The sequence below is a fragment of the Patagioenas fasciata genome, chromosome 18 (genome assembly GCF_037038585.1).
Source record: "Patagioenas fasciata isolate bPatFas1 chromosome 18, bPatFas1.hap1, whole genome shotgun sequence".
Lineage (NCBI taxonomy): Eukaryota > Metazoa > Chordata > Aves > Columbiformes > Columbidae > Patagioenas > Patagioenas fasciata.
Genome location: NC_092537.1, coordinates 292,982 through 315,715, shown reverse-complemented (window position 1 = coordinate 315,715; position 22,734 = coordinate 292,982). Strand labels below are relative to the sequence as shown.

The following is a 22,734-nucleotide window of genomic DNA, read 5'->3' as shown; positions in this document are numbered from 1 at the left end:
AACACACTCACCTTTCCAGCACAAATTCCACTGCAATCACTGAGTCCAAAAAGCATTAAAGTCCAGAACACAGCAAAACCCCCCTCACACGGTCCACTTCGGTTTTCTAGTGAACTCAGCAAGAACATCCTCCCACGGCACGAGCAGCTTCCAGGCACACCGACCCCAGCCCACGCCAGAGCAAACCGTCGGGCCGGAGCTGGGGCCGCGCTGCCCGGGGCCGCGGGACGGTTCTGCAGCCGCGGCGGCTTCTGCCAGCCCCAGAGCGCTGGGAAAAGCCCCTGGAAGAGTCTCCCTGCCCCGTGTGCTGCCAGGCCCCAAAGACACCAACACCGATTCTTCAGCGTTTTATTAATGATCAGCAGCAGAAGTTCACAACAGAGGACAAGGGGAGCGGAAGGACGGTCCCGCGCGGTGGCCCAGGACACCCAGGGGTGCTGGGGCAGAGGGGGCTCAGCCCAGCGCTGCCCCCAGGCTCCGCCACAGGACACGGGTGCTGGGCGTCACCCTCCAGAACAGCCGGGACAGTGCAGCCAGCGTCGGGCACAGGACGCCGGCAGCACCGGGGTCGGAGCACGGCCTGCGCCAGCGCCGCGTCCCGCTGCCTCGAGCAAAACGGCCCGGCAAAAGCCCCCAGGGCTCCTGCGCAGCCCGGGGTCCCTGTGCCACCCGCCCCTGCCACCACCAGGCAGCCAATGGCCCCACCCGCGGCTGCCGCGGAGGCTTCGCCCGCTAAACCTGGCGCGCTTTGGGTCCCGTGTCTGCGCAGCGGCAGCAGCCAGGGGGAGGCAGGCGGCTGAACCGCGGGTGCGGGGCGGCGGGGGGCACTGCGGGGCCGCGTCCCTCCCGGGGAGGCCGTTCCCGTCGGTCTGCCCAGCTGCCACCACCCGCAGGACGCTGGGCCCCAGACGCTGATCAGGGCAGCTGGACCGGGGGGCAGGGGGGCCTGGGTGGCCGCTCCATTTCCCTCCTGCTGAAAGCCAGAAATGGCAGGAGGTAAAAGCACATCAACGTGTTAAAACATTAGTTATAATTAAAACATGTTTTCTTCTCTTGATGAGTCTCCTCCTGGGAAAGGGGATGGGGGCTGATTAACAGAGGAACAGCTAGGCGGCAGGATCCCGACTCGTTATTTCTGCATAATTAGTGCGGGAGGAGCTGGACGGAAGGGGGTGCCGGCCCCGGTGTCCCCGTCCAGGGTCCCTCCAGAAGAGCCTCCTGCCCCGGGAGGGCGAGGCCGCGGCCCCGTGACAGCGCAGCCTGGCCTAGCGCTTCTCGTCCAGCCTCCGCATGGCCTCCAGCACCGCCAGCTCCTTGGCCTCCTTCTTCTGGTTCCTGGCTTCGAACTCCAGCCTGCGGCAACACAGAACGCCACGGGTTCCCCTCCGCTCGCGCCCCACGGGCTGAGACCGCCAGGCGCAGGGAGCGCGGCCGCCTGCGCTGCTGCAGCCCCGAGGCCGTCCCCAGCAACCCCGGTGCCCGCTGCCGCCGCCACTGCCACCACCGCCACCGCCGCCGCCGCCACCGCCGCCACCGCCGAGCCCCAGGCCCCCACACAGGCCAAACACTCTCTCTTTCTCCCTTCCAGAAGATGCTGCCATTCCATGCCTAGTGCTGTAACACTGAAACCAAATCCACCACTGGCCTGAGCCGAGGTCACTGAAGGTAAAGGCCTAAAAAAGCATAATCTGCAAGAAGCAGCACGCTAAATCCCCAAGAATTCAGCAGGGAAATGTTATCAATAGAGGAGGAAAGGACAAAACACGCTGAGAAGCACATTCTGACACAGCGGAGCCTGGCGGTTCCTCCCCCTGCTCAGTGACCAGCTCGAGCAGCTCGCTGATCCTGTCCTTCACACAGCCCCTGCTCCTGCTGTTCGGTCCCGTCAGTCCTCAAACAAGCTGGATGGAACAGCACGTGACAGAACTGGGAGATGAAGAAAACCAACCTGTTCTTGATGATCCTTTGTACAATTAAATCTGTGGTGAGATTGCTGCCGCTGTCCACCAGCTGGAAAATGCCGCGTCTCTTCGGCTCCTGTGGACACACAGCAGACTCAGCCGTGGAAAACACGCGGGACCTCGGGATTTCAGCCCGGCGCTGGAAGCCGGGAAGTGGCGGCAGGTCCTGCGGGCGCCCGGCAGGCACGACACAGCGCAGAGTAAACAACGGCTGACAAATGATCACACGCGGGAGCTGAGCACGGCTGCTCAGAGATGACAGGATTCCTCATTCTGCCGTGAAGGCACCACAAACAGCCAAACCAAAGCAGTGACTACATGAACGGAGCCGTTGGGGAGGATTTGCAGGCTCTGCTGGCGCAGGGGTGGATGAGGAACAGCATCACCTGCCAAGGAGCTGCTTGGGCAGCGTCCCCTGCGGCACAGCTCCCCGCTCAGGATCACAATGAAGCCGTGCGCATCTACGAACAGCGACAGCAGCAGCCGGCAACTCACCTCGTACGGATCAGAGCCATCCTTGTCCGGCACCACCTCGGTCATCCCGTGACACACCAGTGTCACCTGCAAAAGGGCGCTCGGTCGCTGGCAAGATCCAAAGGACTCTCGCTGTCCCTGCCCTCGCGGCAGCACAGCCCGGGGACCAGCAGCGCCCCTGCGGGTCCCCCCGCCCGCCGGGCGGCGCCATCTCGCTCCCGCACCGCGTCCCGCACCGTGCCCGCTCCCAGCGCAGCACACCCGTCACGTCACGCACACCCACCCTGAAGTGGTCCAGCAGGTCAGCGGTGACAGCGTAGGGGGCTCCAATCACCACTTCCGAGACGTACTGAGAACAAACCGGTAGAGCCCAGATGTGAGAGAAAAACAACAGGGAGGTCAGCCTGCCGCCCAAACAGAGCCAGGACACAGACAAACAGGAAAAGGGCTCTGGCGGCCACTGCTTGTCACACCCAGTCTGTTTCACTGAAGAATACACTTTCTGGTAGCGTGTACATAGCAAATCCTGAGCTCCTTGCCGAGGGCGCACAGTCTGGGCCTCTCTTTGCCCGAGTTCCCCCCAGCTGCAGGGAGCGCTCTCCAGGAACAGAGCTGTCAGCACAGCGGCGCTCGGCACGGACCCCTGGAGGCGTTCAGCGCCCGGGTCGCCAGCAGGGCCTGGCAATCCCTCCCCTGGCGCGGCCGCGCCGAAGCCACCGCGCCGGTGCCGCGTCCCCGCGCACGGGGCTCGTGCGGCTGACAGCCCGGCGGCCCCGCAGCGCTCACCCGGCAGGCCAGGACACTGAGCGTCCGCTCGTGGATGTTCATGATGGGATAGTTCTTCCCTTTGTAGCGATTCACTTCCTAAAGCGAAGCACCAGGCACCGTTAGCAGCGACAAACCACCCCCTCCCCCTCACCTTCCCCACCAGGCCAACCCTGCCCCGGCCAGCACCACCGGTGTGCGCCGCAGGAGCTGGCGCCCCTGAGCTGCTCCAGCTTCGGACAGCGCTGCACACGGACCTGGTCGAAGTGCAGCCCGGCGATGATGTACGGCTTCTCTGCCAGCCGGTGAACCTTCTCCAGGAAATCCACGTGCCCAATATCTGTTCCCCTGTTTAAGGAATCTAAGCTAACATGGAAAACAGGGAAAGGCAGGCAGATGCACTGAAGAACTACAGTGGGAGACAGGAATACAAGGGGTTTAGTTCTGCATTACTGGCTGCCCATGTGCTTGGAACAGTTGCCTCCTTCACCCTCAGGCTCCGCGGGCCCTGGGCAGGAGCCAGACATTCAGCTCCGCCATACGCGGATCAGCGCTGCCTCTGACCAGAACTCCTGGTGCTGTGGCACAAGGCTCCAGGGCTGGCGCAGGGCCGGAGCGGCTGCTCCAGGGGCCTGTGCAGACACTCAGTCTGTGACAGCCGCTGTTCACGAGGGACAGAGCGCGACCACCGGAGCGTGGAGAGCAGCCGGCGTCCTCCTGACCCCTCCAGCAGCCGCGCGTCTCTCCAGAGAGGAGCTGCAGCTCCTTTCTCCGTGTTCGGGGACCGAGACGCCCCGGTGAGAGCTCCCGCCCCTCCCCGCGCCTGTGGGGAAAAGGCAAATATCCTGATCCGGTGCTGCAAAACATGAGAGCCAGGAACGGAAAGACCAACGCTACTGTCTTGACGGCACGGAGTCAAGGATACGGAACAGGTCAAAGGCTCCAGCCACATAGATGATGGTGTCTCCTGGCTGCGGCTCCTTCCCCGACGCAAACTGGATGATCTTCTGAGATGTCTGCAGGAACTGCGAGACACCGGTCCAGGGACTGCGACCCTTCGGCCCCTGGGAAAACACACACCGGCCGTTCCTCCCTGCAGCGCACCGGCACGGCCTCCAGCCGCCTGCGCCTTCCCCGCTCCTGGCACCCAAGGGCCACGCAAACCGTCCCCTCCACAGCCGCCGAGGCGCCGAGAAGAAAGCTCAGGGAGGAGGAAGGCAAGAGGCGATCTCGTTTTGCAGGAGGCGAGGCGCGGCCGCACCCCCAGCCTGGGAGCGCCTGCCCAGCCGCGGGGCAGCGATGGAGCCGCCAGCAGCAGGGGGCGCCCGAGGGCCGGCAACCGCGCACGGAGCTTTGTCCCCGCCGCGCGGCAGCTCCGGGAACACCGGCCGAGCGACCCGGGCGGCTCCGCGGAACCAGGACGAGCTGGCGCAGGCCCCTGGGGCCCAGGTGCTCCCCACAGACCCAGCACCAGGAGACAGCCGCGCTGGAGCAACCGGCCCCACAGGGCCTGCCCGAGATCCCAGCGCAGCGGAGAGCAGAGAGGACGGGTCGGCCTGGCCAGCAAACCCCGTGAGTAAAAGACAACTTGCTCAAGCTGTAGGTCCAGGTGCCCGTTAACCGGGGACAACCCAACACCCCGAAAACAAAGGGGGCAGCAGAGAACCCCAGCCCTGCTCTGCGCCCACAACCAGGCGCGCGGGTTCTGCGGCGCAGCCACGTGCCTGACACAGAAACACTTTGCAGACCTAACGCAACACCTTCAGAAGGGTGAGCACCAGAAAGGGCGCCCACCGGCGCCGGCCCTAGGCTGGAACTGCGGGCACTCGGGTCCCGAAGGAAGCGGCAATAACGGATCTAGAAGCAAGCCAGAAAAAGAGCGAAGGCTCATAGGCGCAGCAGCTCCAGGGCGCCGCTGGAGCTCAGCTCGCGCGCCCGCCCTGTGCGGCCACGCCTGCCTGTGCCACTGACCACGGCAGCTGCTTTGCGGGGCTGCAGGCACCGACTGAGGTTACTGCTACACGTGGGCAAAACAAGCCCACAGCACAGGCCAGAAAGCACGTTTGGAATCCTTCTCAGACAGGACAACGACCAGACATCCGTGACCAGAGCTCACATTACCTTCCCAAAGTTGTCAGTGTGCTTCCGATAGTCTAGGTCCTCATCCTGAAGGGAGATAAAGAGTCAAAACGTTTAAGCACTCACACAGCTCATCCAGGCACGAACACGCTCGCGCGGCTCAAGTGCTGCGAGGCGTGGGGCAGGCCGCATGCCGTCGATCCCTGGCACCACATGCTGACAAACCAGTCAATGCCTGAGCCAGGGCCGTGCCCCAGCGTGAGTCACCGGACACGTGTCCCTGTCCGACCGCGGCCTGGCACCACAGTGACGGCGGCTCCTGCCCAACCTGCAGACCGGACGGCACGGCACAACCTGCGTCCTCGCTCGCGGGACAGCGTCCGTCCCCAGGCGCTCCGTGGCAGACGGGCTCAGGTCTGCAGACTGCGCCACGTCTTGCCGCGGACTCGCACGCTACGGCTTCGGCGCACTGAAAGAGCCCCCTCCACCCCGAGTTCTGCTGTGCCCCTGGTCTCCTCCCTGTGGTTGTCCAGGTGACTCCATTCACTGCACTGCTTGTTTACCAAGTCAATTCAACTCGTTAGCCAATGTAAAACCACCTCCTGTATTTTCCTTCGGTTAGGTTAGCCATCTACCAGGCAGCGAGCTGAGGAGACTCAGGACAGGTCTGACAAGGCCAGAGACAGCAGAAGGCAGAAGCGAGCGGCTCGGCGGGAGCAGGAGGCGTTCCGGCCCTGGCAGCGCGGGGCTGACGGATCAACGCGGCTGCACCATGTGCATTCCCCCGGAGAAGCCGCAGCCTGCGGTCCCATAACGTCCCTGGCGCCCACACCAAACACGAGAAACCAAAGCTTTTATCCCCCTGGGCCTTTCCAAAGCAGCACAGGCTGAGATCGCGCTGCGGTCTCGGCTCAAGCAAACGTAAGCAGAGCGCTTTGCTGCGCTGGCCGTGATCAGCTCGCCGGTTCTGCAGGCACCAGGAGCTCCACTGCCACGGGGCACAGCAAAAGGCAGGAGCTGGCGTGGGCCTGGACTCCCAACTCCCACCCAGAGCCCTGTGACTCACTATGTTGCTGTGGTGAGCCTTAGTCATGAGCAGCATGCGGCCAACCAGGTCAGTAGTGGACACACCTTGGGTGCGTTTGCATTCCCTGCGGGGAGACAGGCAAAGGGTAAAGCAGAAGCCACGGGAGCACACACCTCTCTCTTCCCACCACGACCACGGGAACAGCTGTGACACCTGACAAATCCAGACCCGGGGCTGTCCTGGGAAAGCCTTCCTGCCTGCTCTGGGTGTGAAGTTTAGCGTGTGTGTGCTGAGCTCTGGTTCTTCAGGCCACAGCAGCCGCTCACGCGTACCCTGCCCGGGCTTCCCAGCACAGCCCAGTCCAGCCAGGGGCCGGCCTGCACGCTCCCCAGGACACAGAGCAGTGGCAGCAACTGAATCTCCGACACTGCACCAAAACTAAAGTGTGACCTAAAGACGGCTGTTTCATCTGACTTCATCCTTTTGGGCACAAACTCCCAGAAACTCTGCCCAAAACAGGCTGAGAAGGTAAGCAGCAACGGGTTACCTGTATCGCCCCGCTGTCTTCACCTCTTCGTAGGTGTCCTTACCATCTACCGTTAAGGTGATGTCGTCTGCAGAGAGAGAAAAGCCTCAGAGCTGCAGCCCCAGCCCTCCCGCACAAAAGCTGCGGTACCACCGGCCCCCTGGCCCACGGCTCCTCGGGCCGTCCAGAAGACCCGAGCCGGGCGCACTCGCGGTGAATCCACCGGCAGGCGCGGCTGAATTACGGTCTGATTGACAATAACCAGCTCCCACCAGATTCAGTATTAAAAAGCAGCTTAAGCTTAAATTCTCTAGGACTGGTTTTAGCTGTTGATTCACATTTCAGCTTTTTCAGTCAATTAGCTTTCCAACAGCCATTTCTCCCCCTCGGGGATGGCGCCTCCACAGCGACACGGAGCTGCCCTTCTCCGAGTTAGCCCCGGTTCACCTTTGGGTGGTTCCCGACTACAGCAACACCTCTGACCGGCTGCCAGTGACAGCACGACACCGTCACACGCGACAGCTGAGCTGCCTTCGTTTGGGGAAGTGGCCGCTCCAGCGCGGTCACCTCGCTGCGCTCAGCGCCACGGCTCAGCCCACGCTGGGTGGGAGATCGGAGGCGCGACGGGGTCTGCCGCCCGGCGCCGTCCCCGCCCCGGCTGCTCCAAACCTCTGCACGCGCGCTGGCAGCGCCGTTCGCGCAGGAGCACCGAACAACGTGGTGCGGGGAAACCGGAGCAAAGGCCGTGACTGCTCCTCTGCCACCATAATCCCCCACTGAGCCGAGCAAGGGGTCGCGTACCCGAACACAAGTTCAGGGCAAGGAATTAAGTTAACGAGGTATTCGATAATCACTTTGTCCACGTGGAAAGGCGTTCCTATCTTATAGAGGATTAATAATTTATTTACATTTAATGGAACGCTGGGCTCACCGACAGCAGGTGGATCAGGTGAGGGAGGACACGTGAACTGGGTGCAAAGACTACTCCTGATTAAACGAACAAAATGCCCTAGGAGGGGCAGGGAGGGGGCCAAGGCTGAGCAAACACTCCACGCAGTCCCAGCAGGGGACAGAGTACAGACCAGGAGTGCTTCCCCAGAACGCTGGTTCTCTTCAGGGACTGTGAGCTGAAAAGTGCCCACAGCAAGAGCTGCGTCTCTGACCGCACGGGCAGCTAAGCCCTTGAACAGCTTATCAGCTAGATAAAGAGGGGAGCTCGGCCAGACCTGATCTCATCCCAGGATAAGTAGGCATAAACACGACTGCATTTTTGCGCACTTACTTTTTTAACAGCATTTTTCATGTTTAAGTTTTGTAAATTACTTTCTCCTGTGCGCAGATTTCTGCTTGTGCTTACAGCAACCTCAGGATCATTGACAGATAATGCGTTTCACCTTTGTAAGTGGAAGAAACGCTCAAACCCAAGGGATGTGGCCGCCCCCAGGTGCTGAGCACGCACACAGCAGCTGCCCCGGCCCGCGTGGGCACCGGCGCACGGCCCGCGCACCAGGCACCCAGCGCGCCCCGGTCTGCAGCAGGGAAGCCAAGGGCACGCGAGCCCCAGGGAGCCCCTGCAACGCAGCTCTCGCCCCAGCGCCACTCACCCCCGTGCACACAGAAGTCACAGTCATATTTGTCCAGGGTTTCCAGTGTGGTGACATAGGGAGCTCCTGGAGCAATCTCATCCACCCACTTGATGGCTTGCACCATTTTGTACCTCTCCTCCTGTGTAAAGACAGGGGGGCCCTTGTGCTTGGCAATCTCCTCTGGGCAAGAAACAGAAAAACCCGGTTAAAAGCACGAACGCGGTGACGAAGACACTCAGCTACAGGAGCCACACTCATTCCACGGGCACGTGAACTTCACCGGGGGCCTGAACTCAGCCTGGAATGGGTTTGTGGTAGAGAAGGAAGCCCCAGCTAGGTCAGAAGGTTTTAATTCAGCTGCATTTCTGAAGTGCAAAACCAGGGCCCTGGGATTCACTGGGATGGCAAAAGGCCCCAGTGCCTCTCTGCACCCGGGTGCTCCCCGGTGGGGACACCGCCTGGGCCTCGGCAGCCCCCACTGGGAAATCCCCCTTCTCAGGAACAGCTTCACGCTGTGCTCGGTTCACGCTAGAAAATATGCATCCGTAAAGCAATTTAAAATCCTTGTTCATGCACAAGAACTAGTTCTTAGCACTTAACTGTCAGGTAGGCTTGGAACGAGTTTTCTCCACACAGCACTTTGTTTTGGACTATCAGTTCTGCTGTTTGCGCCAGCAAAACCAGACTGGCTTTCAACGGGTTCCCCTGTTCCTACAGCACAGAGTACAGCCCACACCTCAAACAAAGCCTGCGAGCTCCGAGCTGCCCAACCCTGCTCCACCAAGGGAAACTCCCCTCCCTTACCCAGGAAGATACGTTTCTTTGGAATCTGTTGCTCCTTGGGATGCAGGAGGCAGCCTGCTTCGTATCAAAACACCTCCGTTCTCTCGGGGCTAACGCTGCCGGGCAGTTCTAGAGCCCGCACGAGGTGAAAAGCTGAGAAAATCTCTTACCATCGGTGTGGACTCCAACAATTAGATAATCTCCCATGGCCCGAGCCTGGCGAAGCTGGTTGGAGTGGCCATAGTGCACCATGTCATAGCTAGAAAGACAACGGCCCCGCTTCAGTCTGGGGACACGGGCGGCACTTTGTGGGAGCCAGGGGTGACCTTCCCGGGGCTGCGGGGTCACGGGCTGCTCCGTGCGGGACAGCCGCCCCGCAGCCGCTCCGGGACGCGCCCCCGAAGTCAGCCTGCCCCGGGGCCACCGAGACACGGGCGGCAGCGCCGTCCCAGCCCCGGGGGCACCGAGACACGGGCGGCAGCGCCGTCCCAGCCCCGGGGGCACCGAGACACGGGCGGCAGCGCCGTCCCAGCCCCGGGCGCACCGAGACACGGGCGGCAGCGCCGTCCCAGCCCCGGGCGCACCGAGACACGGGCGGCAGCGCCGTCCCAGCCCCGGGCGCACCGAGACACGGGCGGCAGCGCCGTCCCAGCCCCGGGGGCACTTAGACACGGGCGGCAGCGCCGTCCCAGCCCCGGGGGCACCGAGACACGGGGGCCCGGCCCGGCGGCTCCGCCAGGGCCCGTGCACCGGCGCGGCCCGAGGGCGCTCCCGGCCCCGCGAGGTCACGTCCGGCTGCCGCAGGCACCGGGGCTGCGCGGCAGCTCCGCGGGGACGCGCCCGGCCCGGCCCGGCCCGGCGCCGCGGTCACAGAGGAGCCGGAGGCACCAGCGCAGCCAACTCGGTTTATTGCTCCGGCGACGCGACAGCGCGCCCGCCCGCCCGGCCCCGCCGCCCGCCCCACTCACCATCCGTCGCACCAGACGCGCACGGGCCGCTGCGCCGCCGCGCCGCCCGCCGCGGGGCCGCCGCCCGCCGCCCCGTTGCGCAGCATGGCCGCGCTGTCACCGGCGGCGCCGCCCGCCCCCGCCGCCCCGCCCGCCCCCGCCGCCATCTTGCGCCGGCCCCGCCCGCTCAGTGGCTCTTCCGCCGCCGGGCGCCCTTGGCGCAGCCGCGGCCCAACCACCCGCCGGGCTGGGCGGGCGGCGGCTGCTCCGGCGGCTCCTCCCGCGGCGGCTCCGCGCCCGGCGGCGGCGCCACCGGCTTCCGCGAGTGCGTGTCCTCCTCCCCGGGCCGCAGCGGCTCGGCCAGCGCGAAGATGGGGTCCCGCGCCCTGCGGGGAGAGGGAGCGTGGGACGGCGGCCCCGGGCACCGGCACGGCCCCGGGCACCGGCACGGCCCCGGGCACCGGCACGGCCCCGCGGCAGCCGCTCACCGGTCGTAGCGCGGGATCTCCAGCCCCAGCTCCGCCATCAGCAGCCGCATCACGTCGTCGCAGCGGCCGTGCAGCTTCAGCGCGGCCAGGTCGTCCTTGGGCGTCCACTGCGGGGACAGCGCAGCCGGGTCACCTCCCGCCAGAGCCCGGCCCCCGCCCCGCGCCCCGCTCTCACCTGCAGGTTCACGATGTAGAGCCTGGGCCGGCGCGGGGGCGGCTTGCTCATGCACCACAGACGCGGGTACTTTTTCAGCACCTGCCACAAAACGGGTATCAGTACAGCCAAAGGCACGTGCCGCTGCGAACCGTATCGGCGAGAGGAAGAGGAATGTATTACCAGGAGGGGAAAGAGGGAGGAAGAGAGACTATCACAGATGGTGGGCGAATCCCGACACCAGAGTTTACAGTTGTCTGTTTGGGAGGAGACTGCTCAGCACCAAGGTGTATCACCCAGAGGGAACGCTGCTAACAATCTTCACCGAGTCTCTAAAGTTACCTTTAAGCTGGAACCCAGACAAAGAATCACATCTGCTTTGCTCGCAGCTTCTGTTGCTGCTTCCCAGTTCAGGGGCTGCCTCAACGTCCCCTTCTCCCCAAAGTGGACGATTGTGTCTCTCAACTGTGCCCCGCACTTGTGGCACATCCTGCCCGTGTGATGCCTGTGCAGGGCCGTGCGCTCCGTCACGTCAAACACTCGCACATACTCTCTGTTGGGTGTACACGAAGTGCAGACCTGGGGCAGGGCAAAGGCAAAAAGCAGTTACAGCGCGAGCACGTCGCCCGTGGATGGCCAGGAGCCAGCCACTTCTCCCAGAAGAAAAGCACTTTTTGGGGACAACACACTGGAAGCAGTAGAAGAGAGCACCAGGGATCAGACGCTAACTTGAAAAGTTTGGAAAACCTCAACTAGCAAGTGGAGTTAGAGGGAGCCTGTTGGCTGTGCAACAGGAATGACTGCAGAGGTGGTCTGAGAAGAGTTGTGAGAAGCAGAAGGCTCTGGCAGGTACAGAGAAAAAGCTAAAAGTTGCACAGAACACTTTGGTTTGGTGCTTGCTACCCAGTTCACCCCAAACCCCACAGCCCGAAGATCTGCGCTAAGCAGAGGCCAGCCCTGGCACTAAGCGTTCTTGAGCCAGTGAGAGGTAAATGGTTTCCATTGTCTTCTTGTGAGGCCCCTGCAGAGTCACGCTCTCCTGTTCTGGCCGCTCACCTCTATGTACATGTTCCCGTGGAGCTCAGATATTGCTGCTCGGGGTAACCCGCTCCGCAGGTGCAGCCCATCACAGTTTTGAGACACCACGTGCTGCACCTTGGAGAGAATAAACACTGACCTAACACACATGCAGGAGACTCCAAGTAGTATCAAAATGCGGGTGAGCCCCATGTCTCAGCCTGTACGTGAGAGCAGAACAGCCCTTTACAAAAGCTAAATGAAAACTCCTCGTTTCTAAGAGCTGGGCCGGGCTGACCCTGTGGCCAGGGCTCAGACCAGGCTGCCGGGGCAAGTACAAGGGACCAACCAAAAGGCACCGGGGAGAAGCTGCCAGAGCTGCCTGGGGAAGGCTCAGCTGTTCCCTACATGGGTGTGAACAGTAGTTTGGCTACCGCATTTAACCCTCTGCTGGGTTTTATTTACCATACTTAACAGAGGAGCACAAGTGAGGTGTGAAAAACTCCTTACCAGGTTGTGCTTGTGCAGGCAGGCGATGCTCATGTGGGTGAGCGTGGGCTCCGCCTCACTCAGGTCTGTAGCCCTGACAAGAAGCAAGAAAATGAAAAAATGGCATTGCCGTTAACGTCCCTCTCGGTATCAGCTTTCTGCTGTGCAGCTCAGAATTGCTCCTCACCTGACGCTCCTGCCCTTCTGCAGCAAGGTCCAGATGCCATTAGGACCTCTGTAGTCTGGGATCGAAGCTGCCTGTGTTATCAGGAGAGAAAACGAGGCCTGACGGGCAGGTTTGTACCTCTTGTCTACAAACACATTGACCCACTCTCACCCGGGCCAGCCGGACACTCATTCATGGGCGCTTTTCCCTTCGTGCCAGGTTCTCTAGCATAGTGGTTCCTAATCACAGGAAAACCTCCTTTTCGTATGTCTTCCCTCTCTGGTGTCTCTGCCCCACCTTACAGCTCTCATTTTCACTTCCACTATTTATTTTCTCCAGTGTTACCATTATAGAATCTTTTCGACCCTTGGTACTTCCCATTTCCCTACAGGAAACTCGATTCTTTAACGTTTCCTTACTTCCACTAGACTCTGATTTCTGGTACCCTGCACTTGGCATTCTTTAGCAAAAATACTTATGCCATTAGCACCGCTACGCGCTGCCCAGGCTCACGCTCTGTGTCACTGGAGACTGCAGAAAAGATAAACACGGTTCCCATCTCGGAGTTCAGCCAAAGGTGACAAACATCACATTCGAAGCAGAACTAGATTTTCACTTTCTCAGAGACCACTGAAACCATCCATTTCTTAAACTGTCATATGTTTAATAAGCACCAGCGATTTCTACCTGTCCATTAACACAGACAACATTAACTGGCAAACTCGTTTTTAGGTTTTACACCAAAAGTAATGGAAGAGACCTGAATGAAGTAAGATCAGTGATCTTCTCATTTAAACAGCACATTCTTCACACCCTCACGGAGGTGATGCAGCCCCAGAACAACCCCCAGACAAAACCAGCACGTCTCAGTCGGGGTGCGCAGTGCAGTCGCGTTAGCGCAGCATCCCAGACCCCTAACGCACCTCGCGCGATCGTTTGGAAACGACAAAACGCGTCCAGACAGCCCCGCACGCTCCTGAGGACGCCCCCAAGGCCACAGCCGCCCACCCCGGACAGCCCTACCGTGCTGATCCCGGCGCCCGTGTAGATGACGAGGTGCCTGGCGTTCCGCACGGCAGCAGCCAGCTCGGACACCTTTCTCTGTAACTCCTCTGGCTCGTCACACACCTGCAAAGTACAACGGAGCACGTTCGGGTGTTTCTGACACACAGCACGTCACCGAGTCAGCAGGAACAGGGAGCTCCCTGGAAGGTTTAACATGGGCCTAAACAGAAAAAGTGACACAAGTATTATCAGGAGTGGTTCCTCAATAGAATAACGTGGGTGTTGGAAGCTCAGGGGAAAAGCCCCCGGGAGGGCAGCACACGCGGGCCCACCCGAGCCGTGCCTGCTCCGCACACCCGCAGGACAACGGGTGCGTTTGGGAAACACAGAACTGCGGAGTGGCCGGGCTGGCGGGGCCTCTGGAGATCGCCCATCCCGGCCCCGCCGAACGGGATCCCCAGCACGGGCTGCGCCGGAGCAGAGACCGACGGCGGGAGCCCAGCCCCGGGCTGCGCCGCTCCCGGCCCGCAGGTTCTCGCCCCCGCAGCCGCCGGCCCGGAGCGCGGGCCGGTTCCTCCCGGAGGCGCCTCCGCCCGCAGCCCCGCCCGGCCCCGCCGCCCACCTCCTCCTGCCGCCGGCGCAGCCGCTCCCGCCGGTGGCGGCGCCGCTCCAGCTCCCGCACGATGTCGTCGCTCTCGCCCAGCACCTGGCACTCCTCGGGGCTCCGCTCCGCCGGCGGCTTCCTCCAGATGCGGGACACCTGCCCGGCACAGGGGGGTCACGGCGGCCCGCGGCGGCGGGCGGGCCGGGCCGTGCCGGGCGGGCCGGGCCGTACCTGTCTCCGCCGGTCCCGCTGCTCCTCCTGCTGCAGGATCTCGGCGCGCGCCGCCGCCTTCCGCTCCGAGCGGCTCAGGCTGCCGCCCGCCGCCATCGCCCCGGAAGCGCCGCGCTTCCGCTGCCGGGAGCCGCGCGGCGGCGCCGCTTCCGCCGGCCGGCGAGAGCGGCCCAGCGCCATTTCCGGCGCCACCGCCCCGCGTGCAGCAGCGCCCCCCCGCGGCCCAAGGAAGCGCCAGGCGGCTGTTTGAAAGCGCTTTATTGTCACGAACACGCGCGGCGCGCGGACACTATGTACACAATAAATACCGCCCGCGCCACTTAGCAATAAACACCGCCCGGCAGCGGGGCCGCCCCGCCGGGACAGGGGCAGGCCTGGCCCCCCCCGGAGAGCGGCGCGACTTCACACGATTCACCACACGACACACAAGGGCCGAGCGGGGGACACCGCGGGGACACCGCGGGGAGGGGCGCCCACCGCGGTCACGGCACCAGCACAGGAGAGAGGGACAAACACCCGGCACGGGGCCGCACGGACGAGTACCGCGAACACACAGGAGGGGCCGCGGGACGGAGCCCAGGCCCAGGCCCAGGCCCAGCCCCAGCGCAGGACGGCTCCTGGGACACCCGGCCAGCCCCGCTGAGCGGGTTCCCCGCAGGCACCTCCAGCCCCGCACGGCGCCTCGGCCGGGCCACGAGCACAGCACGGGGAGGAACCAGAGCGCGGACGTGGTGGAGCCGGCGCTGCCGCCCGCTCTGCGCCCAGCCGGGTCCCCCCGGGCAGCGCGGCCCCGCGGCCGCAGGACAGCGGCCGCAGGACAGCGAGCACCGCCTGCCGCGCACGGGCCGCTCACGGCGCAGCCGGCGGCCCCCGCGCCCCTTCCGCACAAACCCCGCCTCGCCCCCAGCCAGGTTCCAGCGCAGGGGCAGGGCTGGGGCTGACACCCCAGGCCAACTGCAGGTCTCAGTTTGGAACACCTCACCTCTCCGGGCGTCACATCACCAGACGGAAGACCCAGGTTAGAGCCAGAGCTCCGTGCCAAGCGCTGCCCGGTGCTCGGCCCGCGCAGTGAACAGCTGGGAAGCGGCACATCAGACACCCCAGCTCAGAGAAAGGCCAGGGCTGGGACGCGGAAACCTGGGGGACGTTCTGACCCGCTCCCCGTTTGGGAAGTTCACTGGGTTAAGCATCCCAAACAACTCCTCCCTAAACTCCCCATCAACCAGCACAAAGCCAAGCTCCCCCCAGCGGGAAATCCCCACCAGCTCTCTGCTCCTCTCCTGCCACAGCACAGCGTCCATCAGGGTCACCTGCCCCTCACCACAGAGGGCAGCGGTACCAGCTCAGCTACCGGAGAAACGACACCGAAAACCACCCAGCGCAGAGAACTGCGCCTCCCCGCAAGACTGCGGCTGCACTTGTGCCATCCTGGTCGGCCCCTCTGCTCAGACCTCCAGCAGCCAGGAAACCATGCGGACCTCACTCCCATATCCTGCGTCTCCAAAACAACTCAGTAATCAGCCTTAATCTTTGGATAGGGGAGAGGGACGTCAAAGTGTTTGTGGAAATAGAGCCTGGCCACAAAGAGCTTCTGAGTTGCACATCTGAGCACCCCCAGCACCCGCAGGCAGAGCTGGAGCGGGCACGGCAGCGGCTGTGCCGCGGCGTCACTTCGGCAGCACGTGGACACTCGGCACAAGGGGCCGCAGCTCAGGGCGGGCGCTGGTCCCGCGCTGCCCCTCGCTAGACGAGCCGCAAAAGCAACACAAGTGCTGCCCGCAGGATCCAATTCCAGAGTTAATCGGTCTCCCCTAACCTTGGGCAGTGCTCCCTCGTGTCACGGCTCCACCAGCACAGCGTTTCCCCGCTCAGGTAACAGCTTGCGGTGGCGGCCGCTCCGCACGAGCTGCCTGTGCCCCTGCCCCGAGCAGCCTCTCCCAGGCGGGCGTCGCCGCTCCCCTGCAACAGCCACTCAGTTTTGCCTTCAAGAACAGCAGCAGCTCTGCCTGCGTGCCAGAATCCTTCTGCAGACTTCCGAGAGGTTCCAAGCCAATCTCCCGGCCGAGCTCGGGGCCCGTGCCGCCAGCACAAACAGCCGCTGGCGCAGAGGCAGCCGCTGGCAGCGGCACCGCATGCGAGCCCGGAGAGCGTAACACGAGGGGACACAACGGAAGCCAGCACGGTCAAGAATAAGTCACTTTTGGTACAATTGCAAAAAGATATCAAACAAGACTTGCCTCTTTTTTTGTCTTTTTTCCAAGTTTTATAAATAAAGTCTGATAACTCTTTATAAAAACTAACCTCAGAGCCACAAACAGTTTGCAGAAGGTTCATGAGAAATTTTAAAATTATTTATTTATTAACTTTTAACTACCAAAGACTCCGAGAATACTTCCCCATTTATATGGTCAAATATTCTCGCCCTCTCAGATAAAAAAGCTGACTATAAATACGCTCTCTCTTCTGTCCGATTTTAATTTTAAACTTAGATAATTTAATAACTCTTAAAATGATGTTTCTCTCTTTAAATAAAGGGCTATTTAACCACATAAACTGGTTGTGTAAACCATCACACTAGAGACACTGGATACCCTCAAAACACGGGAACAACTAGTGATTTTGGTCTTGTTCAGTGCAACACATTAGGCACAAAACCGGCCTGCAGCCAACACGGTTCCTTCCCTCCCTCCTGGCCCCCTCGCTGGGCCACGACAGCATCTCCCCTCCCGCACGGCTACTCTACACGGCTAACGCGACACGTCTGGGGAACCCCTGTGGGGCACAGGCACACCTAGAAAGGAACGAAAACCCACGACACAGAACACCCCACCTGCAAGTACGGGCACCGAAGGAGACAAGAGCAGCAGCTCCAGGGGCAGCAGTCGGGCACCGAGAGGCACCGCCTGGAAGAGTCAGGAGATAAAGCCTTTGGAAATGACCGAACACGAGGGGTCCCGGCCCCCGGGACGAAAGCCCTCCGGACCTTCCCCGCGCCACCGTCGCCCCCGCCGCAGACTCTGGCTGGAAAAGCGGGATCCGGCAGCCCGTCCCGAGGGCCGCAGAGCGCCGGGCAGGAGGCTCTGCACAGCACGAGGGACGCGTCACCACTGCTCATACCAATCTGCACACGACAAAACAAACCGGAGTGATCAGCAGGCCAGTCCTGGGCCAAGGAGAAGGAACCCGGACCCTTCTGGGGAGGGTTTGTGCTTTGGGGATTCCAGGCTGGTTTTGTGCCTAATTGCCCTGCACAGACAAGCTCAGGCAACACTCGCTTCACTAAGACCGGGCGTCCGTTTTGGATTTCACTATTGTGATGACACTAGTAGTCGCAACCTTGCCAGGGACGAGGGGGCCCATGCTGGAGGAGAGAGGCCCCCGCACAGGGGTCACAGGGCTCCGGGCCACGGTTCTGGCGAAGTTCTGGAGAGCCTCGTATTTGGAGCGGAGAGCATCGAGTTCCATTTTCATGCTGGCGTTCTCGGAGGCCAGCTTCTCCACTTCTTGCTGCAGCTCTGCCTTCTGCTTCTCCAGTTCCTCCTTCTGGGTGACGCGCTTGACTCTGCAGCTGGCCGCGTAGCCGCGGTTCTTGAGCGTGCGCCGGCGCTGCTTCAGCTGGATGATCTCCTCCTTCGACAGGCCCCGCAGATGCTGGTTCAGCTCCCGCACCGACATGGTCACCAGCTCCTCGTCTGTCAAGCTGGTCCCATTCTCGCCTGGCTCCCGCTTCACCTGGCAGAGAAGGCGGCACACGCTGGTGAAATCGAGCGAGCGCCTGCACCCGCCACCCGCCACCCTTCCCTTCGCCTGCCACTTTACCTTCAAGGCCTTGTTTCCTTTGTTGGGGGTCGTCATAACACGACAGCCTTGTCACGCAGCTTCTGGAAGGGAAGGAAGGTCAGGTTAGCCCCCCAGGACCCCGGGGCAGGGTCCAGCGCCGTGCTGCACATCCCGCTGCCCTCCCCAGGCAACACTCGACAAGCACCCGGCCGAGCTGGACTCACGAGCGGCAGATCCTGTCCCTGAGCAGAAACCGCTGCCCTTCCACACCCCTACTCCCACGGAGCCTTCATGGCAATGCTGGGGCTTTTTCTGCTTGGCGTGGGGGAAATTAAAAAGCTAGGAGGAGTCAGAACACACGGAAGCCATGCTTTTAAAAATAGCCTGGCAGACAGCAGGCTGGGTCCAGAGCACTGCTGCTCCGGCCCAGTCATGCTGACTCAGCACGCTGGCACTCAGCGTCTCCCGCTCCTCATCCTTGTCACTCCGAGCACAGCACAGCAGCCGCTCGCTCCAACAGGTGCCCAGCTCAGAAACCACCCAGGAGAAGAGGCCCACCAGACCCTAAGGTGGCCCAAGGACACAACCAGCACGGTTGGGAACGCGGGGCAGAAGCGCGGGGCAGGACCGCGGGGAAGCCTTCGCTGCGCAGCGCCTGGCTGGGCATCCCGCCGACGGGAGAACGGCGCCGCTGCGGACCTTGTCTGCTCCCAGCACAGCCAGCACCTACAGCTCTACGTGGAAGTTCCGTTCAGCCCAAGGAACGGAAGGACAACCTGGTGCTGTGCTGGCCCGTGCCTTCGCCTCTCCCCCCACGCAAAGCTGACCCCGCCTGCAGGTCACAAGGTCCCTGTTGGTCCCGGGCAATGCCAGGGCCCAGAACCACCTTCTCCCCCCCTGTCTTCAGAGCCAAGGTGTGCTCATCAGAAAACAAGGACTGAGGGTGGGCAGAACCAGAGAGCAGACTCCACTGCCACAGGGGACACGACTTGGGAACTGCTAAGAGCAATTCCCAGCTTGTTTCCACAGCGACTCACACCCAAGCTCCTGTTTCTGTCCCTACAAACCTCCCATCCTCAGGTTCTTGTTCCGAGTGCTTTGCTAAATGTAAGCAGCACTGATGTGCAGTTGTAGCCAAGAACCAGATCCACAAGTCAGCAAATACGAATTTACGCGCTTCGAGCGGCTGTGGCGCAGGCTGCCCGCAATGCATCTGCCGCCTCCCAGAGGTGGACGGCCCGGCGCTCCCCAGGACACCGGCAGAGATGCTCCCAGGCTCCAGCCTGCCAGGAGGAAGCTGTTTATACCCAGAGGACAATGCTCCTCCGGTGAGATGTGCGCTGCAGCCCGGCTGAGCTGGTGCAGTCACTTTGCCATCCGAGGACGGCAGCTGCAGAGAAGCAGGCTGTCGCACAACAGAGAGCACACAAGCAACTGCTTCATAAAATCAATTCTTCACTCATTCCCACACTGCTGTGTTTTCTTCCTCTGCTCCTACTTGGCAAACGACACGGCTTCTGGGAAGAGGCGACAAGGGAGGAATAACGGGGGAGATCGGAAATGTCTCCCTTGCAGCACCTCTCTGCACCGTCCTCTGGTGAGCTAAGGAGCCAAAGGCAGGTACGGCCAGCCGGACCACAGAAATGTGTTTGCCTTGTGGCTCTAAAGAATTTCCAGCTGCCTGGCAAGCACTCAAGCTTGCTTCATTACATCAGAGCTGAAACAAACCAAAGGGGCAACAAACGTGCTGCATCAGGCAAGGTACTGGGCAGAGAGCTCCTCGGGCAGCGCGGGGAATCGGCGGGTCTGGCTCTGCCAAGGCAGCGGCTGTGACTCCGGGCAGCGCTGCCATGGGGCAAGGAGCCGTCAGCAGGCAGAAGGGCTGGTCCCGGCCCCTGGCAACACCAGTTTAACTCTGCTTGAACTCTTCAGAGTCACGGCACCTTTACCCAGAGGAGCCCAACCTCGTCAGGCAGACGCCTCCCACAACAGCCAGAGCTGCAGCAGGACCGTGCCCAAAAGCACCTGGGGATCCCTCCTCTCCTTGCCGCCTTCCCAAGGGGACCACGGTGAGACGCAGCAACGCACACGTCGGTCAGCAGAACGGGAGAAACAACCTGGGGACAAGTCGTCGACTACTTTTTGAGTCCCATTTGAAGGATCAGAGACAGCTCTCAGAGAGGACACCCAAAGAACTGGCACTAAGACAGCGACCAAACTTGGCCTAACTCTCCAGACTGCTGATTGCTCAGCTTTTGATAGCTTCCTGAAGAAAGATCACACTGAGAAGTGCCAAACGCGATGACTGCAATGAAGAAAATGCAGCCTCAACACATTTCCCCGGAGCTCAAAAGGCCTGAACTCAGCACAAGCACAGCCAATTCTCCGCTCAGCTCACAGGCAGCACAAGGGAGCTGACAGCACCACGCGTGATTCAACGCAGGCCCCATTCTCCACATTCCTGATCGTAGAACCGTGCCACGAGCCCCGTGTAAACACAGTGACGTCACCCATTCCGGCGCAGGCTGGCCCGGAGACGGGGAGAGAGGGACCGGGGGCAGGGGGACAGCGTCCTGCGGGGCAGGGAGGCAGGGGAAGGGGCTGCGCTCCACAACGGGCCCGGCGGGCAGAGGAGCGCGGTTCGCTGGCAGCATCGCGCACGCCGCTCGAGAACACTCTCCGTGTGGGTTTTGTACTCAGTTTGCTTTCTTGTGAATTAGTTCACACAACCCTCCCAGGAACCCAAACAAATCAGCCGACTCCCCCGGTTACAAGTGAGGCAGGAGGGTGCGTCTGCCGTGCCCCCGCCCCTCGGGAGCGCCGGCTGAGCTCACGCCCAGCCCAGGGCACTTTCACGGCGATCGTTCCCTCAAGGAAGGTGCCGTGCCAGCTGGCAGCCCCACCGCAGAGCCCGGCTGCCCGTCCGCGGGGAGCTGCCCCAGGTCCGGAGCTGCCGCAGCACCGGGCAGCCCCACCGGCTCCTCACACCCACGGGCACCGGGGGCTCGGCGGGGCGGAGAGTCCGCCGGACCCCTCCGCACAGCAGCCAGAACCGCGCAGCCGGTCCCCGCGGCCGACAGCTCGTTCCCGGCTGGCAGCGGCCGCGCTGAACGGCGGGATGACGGTGGCGAGGCCAGCGGGGATGCGGGGCTGTCCCACCGCGCCGAGTCTCTGCCCGGGGAACCCGGACAGCCCGGGGCTCATCGCCCTGCCCGGACCTTCGCCTGCTCCCGCGGGAGGAGACCGCCCGGCGCGAAGGGCGCGGGGGAAGACACCGGTCGCTGAGGAGCCCCCGGGGTCTCGCACCCGCCCGTGACAGCGCCTCCGCCCCCGCAGGACCCGCTGCGGGCCAGGCCGCGGCCGCGCCGAGCTCCGGGGCACGGAGTCGCGGGACGGGGCAGCGGGGCCGCGGGGCGGCGCGGCCGGGGGCAGCCGCGGGTGGGGGGGCGGGACGCGCCCGGGCGCCCGCCGGCAGCCCCGAGAGGCGGCGGGCGGGGACAGGGCCCAGACCGGCGGCCCCGCGCACCTGTTGCTCGGCCGCGGGGCGGGGGACAGGGGCGGGCGGCGCGGCGGGCGGCGCCGAGGCGGCCGCGGCCCCGGATCCCCGCCGTGAGTCAGCGGCAGCAGCCCCGCGCGGCGCCCGCCGCCCCGCCGCGGCGGCCCCGGCCGCCATCCCGGGCCCGCCGCGCCCGCCCCGCCCCGGCCCGCCCCCGGGGACCGGCCCGCCGCCCCGCCCCGCCCGGTGCCAGGGCCGCGCCCGCCGCCGCAGCCCGGGCCGGTGGCGCTCACCTCCTCACGGGGCCGCCGGGCCGGGCCGGGCGGGGAGGCCGCGCTGGGAGGGACCGGGCCGCCGCGAGCCGCCGCCGCCGCCGCTCACGGACGCGTCACGTGATGTTTGGGTCACGTGGCTCCATTCATGAAGCGCCCGGCGCAACCGCCCCGGCCCGCAGGGGAACGCGCGGGGGGCGGCGCCTGCGGGCCCGGCGGGGCTGGAGCGGGGGCTCCGGGCTTCTGCCGGCACCCGCGGCCGCCTCCGGCCCCGGTGCGCTGCCAGGCGGCCCCGCGGCCGCCGGGGCAGTGGGGGGTGGCCGCCTCCCTCGGGCTGCCACGCGTGTCAGCGGTGCACGGCGAGGAGCGGCCGCGGCAGGGGGTGCTGCTCCCCAGGGCCTTCTCCCCGGTTCGCTCTCTGCGTCTTCGCTCCGGTGCCGGGGGAGCGCGGCCGGTGCCGGGTCACTGGAGCGCGGCCGCCCCGCGCTCCCCTCAGCCCTGTGCCGCGCCCGTTTCTCAGAGCCGCTGAACTGCGCGGGGGGCACCGAGGTCTCCTCCGGAAACGCCGCTTGGAGCAGGGCTGCGGAGCGGCCTCCCGGGCGCGGGGGCCGGGGCCGACACGAGCCCCGCTGAAAGCCGTCAGCACCAGGCCCGGCTCCTGCGCTGTTAATCTCATCGCCAGTGGCAGAAACACTGGAAAGCTTCAAGGGTGGGGACACTCGGGCTTTGGTAGCACAGAACCCCAGAATAACTTTGGTGGTGTTGCTCGGGAACTACGGGTGACAAGGAAACCAGGCTGATAGGTTCCCGGTCCCACGCCAGACAAACCGGCCTCAGAGCCACGTTTTCTGCACGCCCCGAGCGCGCTGGCTGTGGCGGCACAT

At 63.4% G+C, this 22,734-nt stretch overlaps 3 protein-coding genes across 9 annotated transcripts; all 3 read right to left on the bottom strand.

The window, feature by feature from the left end:
* Positions 1 to 334: 334 nt before the first annotated feature.
* Positions 335 to 10,322, bottom strand: PCYT2 (phosphate cytidylyltransferase 2, ethanolamine). 3 transcript variants are annotated; one of them, XM_065852049.2, is made up of 13 exons: positions 10,170 to 10,322; positions 9,372 to 9,460; positions 8,437 to 8,598; positions 6,854 to 6,920; positions 6,346 to 6,430; positions 5,322 to 5,366; positions 4,126 to 4,264; positions 3,458 to 3,540; positions 3,222 to 3,299; positions 2,719 to 2,784; positions 2,457 to 2,522; positions 1,949 to 2,037; positions 335 to 1,353 (listed from the first exon to the last, which is right to left on the bottom strand). In XM_065852049.2, the coding sequence occupies exons 1-13, from the start codon at positions 10,313 to 10,315 to the stop codon at positions 1,266 to 1,268; spliced, it is 1,203 nt and encodes a 400-aa protein (XP_065708121.1). In that variant the 5' UTR covers positions 10,316 to 10,322; the 3' UTR covers positions 335 to 1,265. The 3 variants fall into 3 exon arrangements, with proteins under 3 accessions (XP_065708121.1, XP_065708122.1, XP_065708123.1); XM_065852050.2 differs by lacking the exon at positions 5,322 to 5,366; XM_065852051.2 differs by lacking the exon at positions 10,170 to 10,322 and having other exon boundaries at positions 8,437 to 8,557.
* Positions 10,315 to 14,594, bottom strand: SIRT7 (sirtuin 7). Of its 2 annotated transcripts, XM_065852047.2 has the most exons (10): positions 14,303 to 14,450; positions 14,090 to 14,227; positions 13,486 to 13,590; positions 12,484 to 12,554; positions 12,318 to 12,390; positions 11,847 to 11,945; positions 11,133 to 11,369; positions 10,812 to 10,892; positions 10,637 to 10,743; positions 10,315 to 10,534 (listed from the first exon to the last, which is right to left on the bottom strand). In XM_065852047.2, the coding sequence occupies exons 1-10, from the start codon at positions 14,396 to 14,398 to the stop codon at positions 10,336 to 10,338; spliced, it is 1,206 nt and encodes a 401-aa protein (XP_065708119.2). In that variant the 5' UTR covers positions 14,399 to 14,450; the 3' UTR covers positions 10,315 to 10,335. The 2 variants fall into 2 exon arrangements, with proteins under 2 accessions (XP_065708119.2, XP_071672823.1); XM_071816722.1 differs by lacking the exon at positions 11,847 to 11,945 and having other exon boundaries at positions 10,336 to 10,534; positions 14,303 to 14,594.
* On the bottom strand, positions 14,544 to 21,979 carry MAFG (MAF bZIP transcription factor G). Of its 4 annotated transcripts, none has more exons than XM_065852052.2 (3): positions 21,872 to 21,979; positions 18,122 to 18,183; positions 14,544 to 18,034 (listed from the first exon to the last, which is right to left on the bottom strand). In XM_065852052.2, exons 2-3 carry the CDS (start codon positions 18,155 to 18,157, stop codon positions 17,582 to 17,584), a joined length of 489 nt encoding a protein of 162 aa, XP_065708124.1. In that variant the 5' UTR covers positions 18,158 to 18,183; positions 21,872 to 21,979; the 3' UTR covers positions 14,544 to 17,581. The 4 variants fall into 4 exon arrangements, with proteins under 4 accessions (XP_065708124.1, XP_071672826.1, XP_071672824.1 ...); XM_071816725.1 differs by lacking the exon at positions 21,872 to 21,979 and adding an exon at positions 18,307 to 21,319; XM_071816723.1 differs by having other exon boundaries at positions 14,544 to 18,183.
* Positions 21,980 to 22,734: the final 755 nt, after the last annotated feature.

What these genes read in the sequence shown, in the direction of transcription:
- PCYT2 (XM_065852049.2), bottom strand. Translation starts at nt 10,315, where the DNA reads ATGGCGGCGGGGGCGGGCGGGGCGGCGGGGGCGGGCGGCGCCGCCGGT. An exon ending in AAGACAGCGGGGCGATACAG is followed by an intron (nt 6,431 to 6,853) that starts GTAACCCGTTGC and finishes GTCTCCCCGCAG; the next exon opens with GGAATGCAAACGCACCCAAG. An exon ending in CAAAGGATCATCAAGAACAG is followed by an intron (nt 1,354 to 1,948) that starts GTTGGTTTTCTT and finishes GTGTTGCCGCAG; the next exon opens with GCTGGAGTTCGAAGCCAGGA.
- SIRT7 (XM_065852047.2), bottom strand. Translation starts at nt 14,398, where the DNA reads ATGGCGGCGGGCGGCAGCCTGAGCCGCTCGGAGCGGAAGGCGGCGGCG. An exon ending in TGCGCCGGCGGCAGGAGGAG is followed by an intron (nt 13,591 to 14,089) that starts GTGGGCGGCGGG and finishes TGTACTTTGCAG; the next exon opens with GTGTGTGACGAGCCAGAGGA. An exon ending in CAGAAGGGCAGGAGCGTCAG is followed by an intron (nt 12,391 to 12,483) that starts GTGAGGAGCAAT and finishes GCTTCTTGTCAG; the next exon opens with GGCTACAGACCTGAGTGAGG.
- MAFG (XM_071816723.1), bottom strand. Translation starts at nt 18,157, where the DNA reads ATGACGACCCCCAACAAAGGAAACAAGGCCTTGAAGGTAAAGTGGCAG.